The 13,282-nt window shown below is 44.6% G+C and overlaps 1 protein-coding gene across 11 annotated transcripts in view; it reads right to left on the bottom strand.

Annotated features, from left to right (window-relative positions):
• The window catches only part of SFXN5 (sideroflexin 5), a 175,386-nt gene that overhangs the window by 67,652 nt on the left and 94,452 nt on the right, over nucleotides 1-13,282 (bottom strand). For all 11 annotated transcript variants that reach the window (XR_005225270.2, XM_043544945.1, XM_043544947.1 and 8 more), the window contains one exon: nucleotides 7,564-7,654. Coding sequence is in view for 10 of the 11 variants with exons in the window: in XM_043544945.1 (XP_043400880.1) it covers nucleotides 7,564-7,654 (91 nt within the window). In the remaining variant the exon portion in view is untranslated. The remainder of the gene's footprint in view (nucleotides 1-7,563; nucleotides 7,655-13,282) is intronic.

The following is a 13,282-nucleotide window of genomic DNA, read 5'->3' as shown; positions in this document are numbered from 1 at the left end:
CACACACACATGGTTTGGGTGGATGACACGACAAGTGCCAGAGGAAAGCAGCATTGTCTGCTGATTAGATCAGAGAACTTTGAGGCAGAAGACCAAGCTCCTGCTCCCAGTTCTGCTGCCACTGACCCACTGTGTGACCTCTCAGTGACTCAATTTCCTCACCTGTAAAACAGGGATCATGATCACTTTTGTAAAAAGCTTTGAGATCTTTGGAGAAAGACGATGCATCTGTACTAAACATGACCAGGGAGTGTAATATTTGTTAGTCTAACATAACACTTCCCTTTGGGCAACCCAGTCAAACAAGACATGCTGGCGGATGTCAGAGGAGGCAAGTTAATATGTTCTTTGGATCATAACTAGAGCTGATTGGAAATATTTAGATGAAACTTTTTTCATTGGAACCGAAACTTTTTGCGGAATCATTATCGGTTTTGCTGGAATTGTCATTGAGAAAGAGTGAGAGACCCCTTCCCCAGAAGAGCCAAGGGCCTGATGGTGAGAGCACTCGTCTGGGATGGTCCAACTCATCTCAGTGTAAGTAAGAGAAAGATCACATACCTTGTGCAATACTGTGCAGTATTTACCTCCACCCTCATCCTGGTGGACACCACAGCCTGATGAAGCGCAGCCAGTCCACGTACAACAGCACTTTCTTCTCTTATCATTTAACGAGAACTTAACAGGAAGTGTGATCACACCCTGCACAGAAATCATCTTGCCTACTTCAGGTGTCCTGTGCAAGCTTAGAGTTCTAGTGGATTCATCACACGTGGATACAATGGACGTATGCACACCCATTTACCAAAGTGGCCAGAAAGGCCTTCTTTGGCTGGCCAGGAGGCTATGACCTTATCTCTCAGACACAGACGCTGCTATTCATGCTTTGTCACATCAAACTAGATTACTGCAACATGTTCTACCCTCAGCTGACCAAAGAGGACACCTGGAAATTGCATGTGATCCAATACATAGCATCTATCATTTTACGTGGAGCAGACAGACAAGAGCGTATAAGATCGTTGCTTTGTGCTCTGCATTAGCTAACAATCCAATCCTATATCTTGCACATGCAAGTCCTATTGTTTGGACAAAGAAGTGACTGGGCACAAAAACTGTGTGTGCAAGAAACTTGCACGTACAAAGTTGGTGTACACAAATGGAGCCTGGGCTGGGCTGATTGCCCTTTAGAAGTATGGCTCTGTGTGTTTCCCACTGAGCAACCTAGGCAAAGGCAAAAGTGAAATCTTACCAGTCACCATGGCCCAGATCCTCGAAGATATTTAGACACTTAACTCTCATTGAAATCAATGGGAGTTAAGTACCTAAATATCTTTGAGGATCTGGGCTGCTGTGCTTACTTTGCAGTGGTCTGAAGCAGTGATGAAAATTCTTTGATCAGTCAGCAGCAGAATCAAGCTCGGGCAAAAGTTTTTAAAATGAACTGAGCCCTGAAGAGTTAGCACTTTAATGTTCCACTACAGAAATAGAAAAAGGTTAATTAATGTGTGGAGTCGCTTTAATAATCATGATCCGAGTCAGCAATGGCTTATGACTGGTGATTAGCCCTTTAAAATACTCAGGCATGACTTTTTACCCAAGCGATCTAGAAAACGTGACAGTGCAAGACTGACTCTGAGGAACCATACCATACATTCAACACTTTTGTCCCAAGGTCGAGGTCTCCTCTTAGAGCATAGAATATTTAACTGATTTACTGTAGAATGGTTTCAATTTGCACCCCAAAAACTCACAACGAGGGGTAGAGTGGTAAATTATTCACACAGTTCTGGGCTTCTTCAGAAGCAGCTCTTAAAAGCCTGCATTTTCGCAGGAAAAATATTTTCATCAATTTTTATTGTAAAAAAATGGCTGCATTGCTGGCTTAAGGACTTGATTCCGTTTCTGATTCAAACCGTGAATCACCAAGTATCTTAAAAATCAAATGCCTTAGGATTCAGAATTTCTGTGTTCAAACAATATTTATTATTATTTCAACGGCCTTACAATGGAAACCTCACTTAGATAAATGACTGTCCAGTTTCAATGTAGCTTTTGTAAATAGGTTTGCTATGAATTCCGGTGCTGGAACGCTGCTTTGTAACTTCCTACGGCAATTCTCAGTGATTCACAGAAGACATCCCTCTGCCTTCTATAGCAGTAGTGCACTAGGGGGAACTCTATTCTTCTCATTCGCCAGTGCAGGAGGAGCAGTACGGATATGGAAATCTGTGATGCAAGAGAACTGTCTGACTCAAGTATTGCTCAGTGAGTAGTGGGTAAGGCTATGTATAGTAATTCAGCCAACTGTATTCGTAACCCCTGTGTGTTCACTTTCCACAAACGTTCAAGCTTCACTAACAGGATCACTTGTGGAAGTGAACATTGCGACTGAATGCTCAAATAGCAGCCGGTAGCTAAGTCTGAACTGTGTATTTGATTTCAAAGTGTGCAATTCCTGACCGATCTGCTGACCAAGAATCACTCACTAAAGAAATCTGTGAGTTTTGAGCAATGAATAAATGAAATTGTTTTAGTGCTGTATGCAGTGTTATTGTAGCCGTGTCGGCCCTCGGATATTAGAGAGACAAGGTGGGAGAGGGAATATATTTTATTGGACCTTCAAACAATCCCCCAACCTCTCCAAGCTCATCATCAGAAGCAAGCTCCCCACAGATGAGGACACACCAAATCAAAGCAGCACCAGATCCTGCCAGAACAACAGATGCAAAACCTGCAGACACATCTCCACTGCTACAATGACCAACACCCCTCACCTTTCAAGATCCATGGCTCCTACACATGCCTATCCCAACATGTGGCGTACCTCATTCAGTGCACTAAATGCCCCAATAACAACTATGTGGGTGAAATTAGAGAGTCTCAAACGAACTCACACAGGAAAATGATAAAAGGCAAAAACACTGTCACCCGTGGGTGGAAATTTTTCACAAAGCAATCACTCCATATCTGGTCTCTCAGTCCTCAGCCTCAGAAGAAACCTGCACAACGTCTTCAAAAGACAAGCCTGGGAGCTTAAATTCATAACTTTGCCAAACACTAAAAATCATGACCCGAAAAGAGATACTGGATTTATTACAACAACGTGTAACCCACTAACAACCCTTTTTGTCCTATGAGGTGTTGATGGGGCACTTCACTTTGAATAATCCAGAATATGTGCTAACTTCTTACGCTAAACAATCTGTTCCACCTTGCATTTAGCTGTGACACTCGGAGTACCTTTCCCAGACCTGAAGAGCAGCTCTGTGTAGCTCGAAAGCTCGTCTCTCAACAACAGAAGTTGGGCCAATAAAAGATATTACCTCACCCACCTTGTGTCTCTAAAACAATTTGAGTAACATACAAAAACCATCAGATACTTTATAATGAATAAGAACATAAGAATGGCGATACTGGGTCAGACCAAAGGTCCATCCAGCTCAGTATCCTGTCTTCCGACAGTGGCCAATGCCAGGTGCCCCAGAGGGAGTGAACCTAACAGGTAATGATCAAGTGATCTGTCTCCTGCCATCCATCTCCACCCTGTGACAAACAGAGGCTAGAGACACCATTCCTTGCCCATCCTGGCTAGTAGCCATTAATGGACTTAACCTCCATGAATTTATCTAGTTCTCTTTTAAACCCTGTTATAGTCCTAGCCTTCACAACCTCCTCAGGCAAGGAGTTCCACAGGTTGACTGTGCGCTGAGTGAAGAACTTCCTTTTATTTGTTTTAAACCAGCTGCCCATTAATTTCATTTGGTGGCCCCTAGTTCTTATAATATGGGAACAAGTAAATAACTTTTCCTTATTCACTTTCTCCACACCACTCATGATTTTATATACCTCTATCATATCCCCTCTTAGTCTCCTCTTTTCCAAGCTGAAAAGTCCAAGCTTCTTTAATCTCTCCTCATATGGGACCCGTTCCAAACCCCTAATCATTTTAGTTGCCCTTTTCTGAACCTTTTCAGGTTCAGAATAATTTGCTCAGCTCTAGTCTCCAGGGTGAAATTTATTCCTATGCAGAGGGTCAGCCCCTAGCCTGTGCACCACTCAGAGGGCCTGATTCTCTGGCAGTATAAAGGAGCTGTAAAGAGGGTGTAATTGTAATTAAAGCAGAATAGTTACACTGGGCCTGATTCTGCAAGGTGCTGAGTGATGAACTCCCATTAACTTCCAGCAGAAGATGATGACCCCCAGCACCTCATGGAGGGAGCTCACTGTCTCACAGGATTGAGTCCTTAACATGTGGATGTTTAAAGACTAATATTCATGGTCTTTACTTCCAATGCCTTCCACAGGATTGGTCCAACCCACCTGATGGAGTGTCTTACTCTCCAATATCACAACCTCTTATGACAGCTAAGTTCCACTGGAATAATTACACTATCAGCTTCAGGAGACTTGTCTACAAAGGGTGTTACTGCTCATTAGTTGATTCCCAGTTCACCCAAGAGCAAGACTGGTGAACAGCAGCTCTCTCTTCAGCGGGCCCACAGCTGTGGGACCTGTTTCCAGGAACGATCACAATGACCACGAATCTCAGAGCCTCCATAACGAACTGCAGAACCCACTTCTCCAAACAACAAACTTCAATACATCAAAGCCATGAAACTCTCCTTGGAGAGGTACAAAGAATGTGGTGTACTCCTTTCAGTGTTAGTGAGGTGCGCAAACACTCGCTGTAGCACAAATTCCTAGACAAACTAGCTTAGATTAGAGTAGAGAGACGGCTGAGGGGGATACCCTACAAATGGCTTTTTGAAGGCTGCTTAAGTAATGATGCATGATGAGGGATTTGATAAACAGTTAAAATGTTTATGGCAGATACACACCATCCCCATATGCATCATTCCTACCACTCAATAAGACAGACAATCAGTTAAAAAACCCCACCAATGAAGACATCCATAACTGTTTTCACCTTTTGAGGGTCTAAAATTAGTCACCCTTGCCATGGATGAAAAGGGAAAAATTATTTAAAGAGAGAGAGAGAGAGAGAGAGAGAGAGAGAGAGAGAAGCAGCAGCCCATATGGCAGGGATGGCCACACCACAGCTCGCAAACTGCATGCGGCTCTTTTATAGTTAAAGTGCAGCTCGCAGAGCCCCCTACATGGCCCTCCCCCCCATTTTCCGCTTACCAGACTTAGTGGGGGAGCTCAGGGCTTCTGCCCTGTGGCAGGGTGGTGGGGCTCCGGGCTTCAGCCCTGCAAGGTGCGCCAGGAATGGCGCTTCAGCCCCAAGCCCTGACAGATGCGCCCCAGGGGGCTGAAGCCTCAAGACCCCCCAACCCCGCAGGACAGAAACCCCAAACCCCACCACCCCGCTACAGGGGAGAAGCCCCAAGCTCCTCCATGCCACCTTGACAACATATCAACTGGTCTTCCAAAGACTTACAACTAGGATGGAAACCCACAAGGCCTCCAGCTCTAGCACTAATTAGCTGTGATACAGTAAGTAGGATGTTAATATTTTAAAAAATGTGTGTGTGAAGGTTGTGCATGTCTGGCAACTCTCTGGCTTCTGAAGATTATCGTATGCCGCTCAGAGGGTTGGTAAGTTTGGCTATTCCGTCTATATGGAGAAAAACAAGAACTGGTGTCCTTTGTAACAGTTTACAGAGAGCTTTTCAGGTTTAAAGTGCACTATGAACATTAATCTTCAGAATACCCCTGGGAGGGAGGTAAGTATACTTATTATTTATTATTTTTTGCAGCAAAGAAAGTGTGTGAGGCACCTCACAGACCAAATTGACAGCGTCCCTGCCCTGAAGAGTTAGCTTCCTAGTCTGTAAAACGCGAATATAGCAAGTAAAGGCCCAGAAAGGTAAAGGACATCATTTCCAAAACTGGCCCTGGAATTTGGGGGCCTGACTTTTTGTGCACACAGCTCAAGACACCTGGGGCCTGACTTTCAGAAGCACAGATCACTCTCAACTCCAGCTGGAGTCAGGGGGAGCTGCAGATGCTCAGGGGGAGCTGCAGCACCTCTGAAAAGCAGGCGCAAGTGGGGCATGCAAAACAAAGTAGAGGCCACTTGCAAATTAGTCTGTAAGTGATTTGCCCAATATCACACAGGGAATCGGTCAGAGCCAGGATTCTAATTTCAGAGCTCCTGGCTTCCAGTCACATGCATAAACCAGAACACCTCACCACCTCCCCCTCACTCCAGAGGTTATGCTGGATTTTATGGGCTATGGCTGGCTGACCTCTCTCTCCAATGGAACCAAACAGAACAACCCCATATCTGTGATATTAGTCGTTCTTCAAATAGTTAAAAAAAACCCAACAATTTAACCTTTTATTGACCCACTGAGTCCCTAAGTGAAGGTGTCTAAGTCTCATTGACTTTCAGTGGCGTTAGGTCCCTAATCTGCTCAGGTGCTTTTGTACATCCCATGGCGGCTATCTGCATCTTTAGGTGCTTAAATACATTTGTAAATCTGCAAATTTTGCAGCCTGGGATTATGTGCAGCAGCCCCTTTTACTGAATTTACAATAACCAGATCATGTTGCAAACAGACTATATTAGTCCTTGCATACACACATTTTTTCCCTGTCTGCTTTTGGAGTTAATTTTAGTGTCCTCAAAAGCAAGGAGCTGATGGCACTGACAGACAGTCACCAAACCAGATAGCCTCTTCACATAATATTTGTCAGTGCACCTCAGACTTAAACTCCAATGTTCCAACACTTCTGATTCAGAGCCTCTAGAGGTTGAACAATGACACATTGTGTAGTGGATATTTTAACGTGATTTTGAAACCACCAGGGAGTAGGTTAAGACCACCAAACTCATTTCACTTGGGCTCTACACCATGTTTGAACCTAGATCTCCAGAAGCAGGTAGCTACTGTGTTAAGACCACGGTCTTATTACCTTCATTCATACTGAACACTGGTGTCTAATGGGAGAGGCCAATAGCTACTCCGTTATATATTGGAATATACCGGTCTTAGCCTAGCAGAGTACTGGGGTACTGCAGTCACTGCTTTCAATAATTGCACAGCATGCAAATTCCTGCACTCCAGCCACGGTCCTCAAAACTCACTTCCTGTGTGACTACAAATATGCCCGTTTCATCCTGCTAATGGTTTATGTTATGTCTCAAATATATTGACTAAAACATTTCAGGAAAATAACTTCTTGTGAGTACTTCTTGTTAACTTGGATATAATGAAATCTTGGGCCAATAAACACCAAGCCTAGGAATTTATTGAGCCCAGGCTATGGTTACTACCCAAGGAATGAATGGTCATCTAAACGGTGAAGATTAGAAGAGTCAGAACTCATTCTGCATTGTCCAGTCCTCTCTCTGACAGTCTGAGTGGCCCACACAGGTTATTCCCACTGAAACAGTGAATTTCAATCCTATATTTTATTTAGAATAACAACATCTCAAACACTCATTGCAAATCTTGCAGTGCTGCCAGCTTGGGGTTCAAGCAACAGTATAAATTACAAAGGCAGAAGCTACCCGTGTGCCTCAGCCGCATTAAATCCATACTTAGGGCTATATCACACACACAGAGAGTATAGAAGTATATCATTTCTTACCTACAGCAGGGAATGGCACAAACCTCTGGATCAGGAGACGGGTGGCTGGCGTAAACTTGTTTGCTCTCTGAACCAGAACATTAAGGCCCACCTTTAGACAGAGAAATCGAAGAAAGGTAAAAGCATTTAGTTCCAAATAGCGGTGCACATCTATGCCCTGCAGCGACTAAGGAGCAGAGACAGAACGAGATGAGAGAGGGAGAGACCTTTGCTTCTAAAATCATTCCAAAGCTAAATCCGTTCAGGTAACCTAATGTGTAGCCCTTCCATTGCTTCCACCCGCCCCACGTCCGCCCACAATTCCAGCCCTCCACAGCCACCCCCAAAGAAAGAATGGGACCTATTACAGTGTTACTCTTCTGGGTTGTTTCTTCACCATTGCCTTTAACGGAGATGGCCATATATTGCATTTTTTATCCAGTTGATGGTATTTTCTCAGCCAATCTCACCCCTCCAGCAGAGTTTGGATGGGATTATGGGTTAGCCACGTAGAGGATAATGTATAACTGTAACGCCAACGGACCCTAGTTGTCGTCGGCTGGTATCAAACCTGGGACTTCTGGAGCTTAATGCATGAGCCTCTCTCTACTGCATGAGCTAAAAGACAAGTCTTTTAGCCAAGGCTGTAGCAGGCTCATCAATGTCTAGCTGGTCTAGGTGCACTAGAGGGGGACAGAGTGCCACACCAAGCAGGCATGGGTTCCATAACTATACTTTTTCACCCGTTTCCTCCAGCATTTGAATGAGGCAGGGTGCACTGCATTTTTACTACAATCCTAAAGTAGCTGCACATGTGTAACCCAAAGCAACAATGTGGGTCTTTGCCCATCTGCTAGGGGGGACAAAACCCTACAGTCTAACAGTGTCGGTTATAGATTAAGGCTGGTAAAAAAAATTCCATCAAAACTTTTTTCCCCCCCGACAGAAAATTGGGTTCTCATCTAAACACAATTTTATTGCAGAAAGCACCTACTTTCCACAAAACTTTCTATTTTTCATCTGAAAAGGCCCCAAACCAAAAGGTTTGGCTGTAACCTAAATGGTTTTGACAGTTTCTGATTGAAAGTCTTCACCCAAAAAAGTGCAATGCAAAAAATGTTTAGCCAAAAATGGCTGAAAATTTTTTGGTTCTCAGAGCTTTCAATTTTCTTACGAAATAAATAAATACATGCACAATAAATAAAAAAATCAAAATTATCTGTGGTGGGAAAAAAAAACCCAACATTTTCTGGCCAGGTCAGTTACACAGGCACATGCACTGTCGTTGTCTTTCTTTGCAAAGATGCTAAAAAACACGATTCTTGTTTAAACAGTGCGTGAGCACAGTTAGGATTTTCACACCCTCAGCACCCTTCCATACCCAAGCAGGTTTCCACTGGGACACTGAATGACACTTCTCCTCCTATGGGGTATTTCCCTGCCAACTCGTCCCTTTCTGCTTTCACTCCCCACCCCACCCACACTTTGGCATCAGTGGCGTTCAAAAAGAGCCATACTACACATTTTTAAAATAATCAGAAACGTGTTTTTTCCCTCCCTCCCCTTCTTCATTCTCAAAAATGGCTGAGCAGCATTAGCTCAAACATTCCAGGTCCTGGAAAATTTAAGCCCCAAAGGTGAAAGCTAAGTTGTGAGCTACTGGAAAAATGGGGGTTTAGAAAGGAAATGCTCAGACAATCCTAACCACGGTTCCTGGTACCGCTATACCTACAATACAGCTACAGTATTTATACATTTGATTCACTGAATCTGCAGAGATGTGATATTTTGTTTAGCTAGCGAACGCCTCTGCTTGGAGCTTTGCAGGATTTGAATGCAAAATGCAGGAGCAGCAGCTTTTGAAAAGAGTTGAGTTGAGTCACTGCTGTGAAGTTACTGGTAATAAAAACCATTTTACTTTCAGATTCAATTTGGTGCCACAGATGAACTCACTCTTCTGTCTGTAACACCCACCCTGCTGTGAATATGAAATTAAATGTTGATATAGATTTAAATCCAATCTCCCCAAATTCTCGACACAAGGTCTAGATTTAAGAAATTAATGAGCGTTTGTTTTTACAGTTTTGAAATTATTTTACCCAATCTGTGAACTCTTTCCTGCAGGTCACAAAGTGGGACCACCGTAAATTGGGAAAGGAGACTGCCCTGCAACACACGGGTATTTTTGATCTCAGATCATTGCAAATAAAAGGGGGACCAGCAAAGACTTGTTAATAGGTTTTAATTGCGAGGGGCTGGCCAGAGGTATTATGTCCAGTGGGCCAAATGCATCACTAAGGTAACTCAATGCTAATGGAGTTATTCTAGGGGTGAGTATAGTTAATTATTGTTATTTATTTGTATTACCATCCAAGATCAGGCCCCATCTGCAAAGGTATAACAAAGAGACCCTGTACCATATAGTGTACAGTGTTTGCTTAGTAGCTGGAAAGTAACACTGCTTTCTCTCCTGGGTCAACATTTGCCTCTGGCAAACTCTATTTTCCCTTCCTATTTTTTTATGGAGGGTCTTTGCCCCACTTGCCTATTGTCAGCATCCATAATGTGGTCAGCTCAGTGTGGAGAGCAGAGTTTGCAGTGCTGCCAGAACGCTGGATTTTACCATGAATGCCACCACATTTGGTGGGTTTTTTTGAAGTCCCAGCTCCTGGAGTCAAGAGATTATGTAAGAACCTCAGCTCTCACATAAAAAAAAAATTCTTGCCCTTCTGGTTGCCGAGAAAGGCTTGAAAACACGACCCTAATGTAACCTGAAGCCAAAACACAAATTTTAAAAAAATCTCCCCAAATTATTATTTTTCAAATCTATTTTTCAGCCAACTGTGATTTTTCTGAGATCCGACGAATGGTTTTTGGAGTTGGCAATGCTGAGTTCGTTCAATAAAAGGCCCAATCCTGCTCCCCATCAAATCCATTGGAAAGCTCCCAGTGAGGGCCAGAACTGGGATTTGTGCTCGCCCTGATATCTGTTTCTGAAGTAGCGGAGTAACCATATTAGCGGGTCACCTACCAAGAGGTGTTTTTATTTATTTTTCAGTGGTGGATTTTGACAAAGAAATAGATACTGAGAACCCAGAGAACACTGCCGATCAGACCACAACAGCTCTTCCCATCTAACTACGAAGGGTTAGGAGGAGACTTACATCGGGGACAGATTATCCAACATCTGCCTGTTGCACGGCTCCTTGCACCTTCCTTTGAAGCATCTGGTGCTAGCCACTGCTGGAGACAAGGAGCCTGGGCTAGATGGACCATGGGTTTGATTCAGTCTGGCAATTCCTATGTTCCAACAATGTTAAGGCTGCATAGGCGCTGACTCCGTGGGTGTTCCAGGTGCTTAGTACCCATTAGCAGCCAGCTCCCCCCTCCTCCCAGCGCCTCCCGCCCGCCTGCTGCCCTGCCAATCAGTGCCTCTCCCTCCCTGATCAGTTGTTTCATGGCGTGCAGGAGGCTCTGGGAGGGAGGGGAAGGAGTGGGGACTGGGCACGCTGTGGGGAGGGGCCAGAACTGGGCGGGAAGAGGCAGGACGGTGGGGCTTGGGGGAAGAGATGGGTGGGGGCAGGGTTTGGGGTGGAGCGCAGGATTAAGCATCCCCCGGGCCTGGAGGAAGCCTGCGTCTACGGAAGGCTGAGCTTAATGCTGGCATTTGAACTATCAACCTGCCAGTGTCCACGGAAGGAGATTCAGACCTATGGAAAGGGAACTAAATGAGGCTCGCCCATCCTTCACTCTCAAAGTCACCAGCACAAAGCTTCAGAGGGTGCAGCATAAAAGGGGCCAACAGAAGGCACAAAACATAGCTAATAAAAAGGGTGGGTCAAGATAGAAGAAGCAGAACACCCACTTGAGTTCAGATGCAAAGGAGGAAGGAGATCGGGAAGCAGGCAGAGACAAAGGTGGGGAGAGGGTAGGAGAAGAGAGTGAGGACAAGAGAGAGGGAAGGAGTGTGGGTTGGAGCAAAGAGGGAGAAGGGAGGAGGAGTTGGGATCAAGGGGGTATGGGATGAAAGGAAGGCAGGAGAAGGGAAACCATGGAACCAGAACCAGCATTAGAGGAGACTGTGGAAGTAGGGTGAAGGAGAGAGATTGGTTTGGGGCAGAGGGACAGATGTTTCTATTGAACAGAAAAGGAAGTGGTGGGGCAGGGGCACAGGAGGCAAGGTGGGATATGGTGAGAAAGCAGGACAAAAATGCAGGCGTGGGGGAGTCATGCAGGGCATTGAAGGACAAGAATCTTAAACCTGATTTGGTAGGTGACGAAGATCCAGTGGAGGGACTCAAATCGGGGAGAGACATGGTCCATGCACAACCTGGTCTATGTCCCTATAAGTAAACTAAAGGTAAACAGCCATGTGGCACAGAAGGGGAAGAGGCTTTACTTACGAATGCACATCAACATTAAAAACCCAGCAATCCATGCAAATGGATATCGCCCCTCATAGAGGCAACAGTATGCCCATGAGTAATGAGATGCAGCAGGCTGTAGGAGTGGGGCAGAAAGCTGCTCTGGTAGCGATGAAAGAGAAGCCACTGCAGCAACAAGGGGAAACGCTGCAAAGAAGAATCATAGAATCACAGACTTTAAGGTCAGAAGGGACCATTATGATCATCTAGTCTGACCTCCTGCACAACGCAGGCTACAGAATCTCACCCACCCACTCCTGTAACAAACCCCTAACTTATCTCTGAGCTATTGAAGTCCACAAATCATGGTTTAAAGACTTCAAGGTGCAGAGAATCCTCCAGCAAGCGACCTGTGCCCCACACTGCAGAGGAAGACAAAAAAAAACCCAGGGCCTCTGCCAATCTGCCCTGGGGAAAAATTCCTTCCCTACCCCAAATATGGCGATCAGCTAAACTCTGAGCATGTGGGCAAGACTCACCAGCCAGACACCCAGGAAAGAATTCTCTGTAGTAACTTAGATCCCATCCCATCTAACATCCCATCACAGGCCATTGGGCATATCTACCGCTAATAGTCGAAGATCAGCTAATTGCCAAAATTAAGCTATCCCATCATATCATCTCCTCCATAAACTTATCGAGCTTAGTCTTGAAGCCAGATATGTCTTTTGCCCCCACTGCTTTGCTTGGAAGGCTGTTCCAGAACTTTACTCCTCTGATGGTTAGAAACCTTCGTCTAATTTCAAGTCTAAACTTCCTGATGGACAGTTTATATCCATTTGCTCTTGTGTCCACTTTGGTACTGAGCTTAAATAATAATTCTCCCTCCATGGTATTTATCCCTCTGATATATTTATAGAGAGCAATCATAGCTCCTCTCAGCCTTCTTTTGGTTAGGCTAAACAAGCCAAGCTCTTTGAGTCTCCTTTCATAAGACAGGTTTTCCATTCCTCGGATCATCCTAGTAGCCCTTCTCTGTACCTGTTTCATGTTTAAGAAGGATGAATTCAAACTGGGAGACCAGAACAGCACACAGTATTCCAGGTGAGGTCTCACCACTGCCTTGTATAACGGTACTAACACCTCCTTATCTCTACTGGAAATACCTCGCCTGATGCATCCCAAGACCGCATTAGCTTTTTTCACAGCCATATCACATTGGCGGCTCATAGTCATCTTGTGATCAACCAATACTCCGAGGTCCTCCTCCTCCACTTCCAAGTGATGCGTCCCCAGTTTATAACAGAAATTCTTGTTATTAATCCCTAAATGCATGACCTTGCACTTTTCACTATTAAATTTCATCCTATTACTTT

This window comes from Chelonia mydas, chromosome 4, assembly GCF_015237465.2.
Source record: "Chelonia mydas isolate rCheMyd1 chromosome 4, rCheMyd1.pri.v2, whole genome shotgun sequence".
NCBI lineage: Eukaryota > Metazoa > Chordata > Testudines > Cheloniidae > Chelonia > Chelonia mydas.
This window is presented reverse-complemented; position numbering and strand designations above follow the sequence as displayed.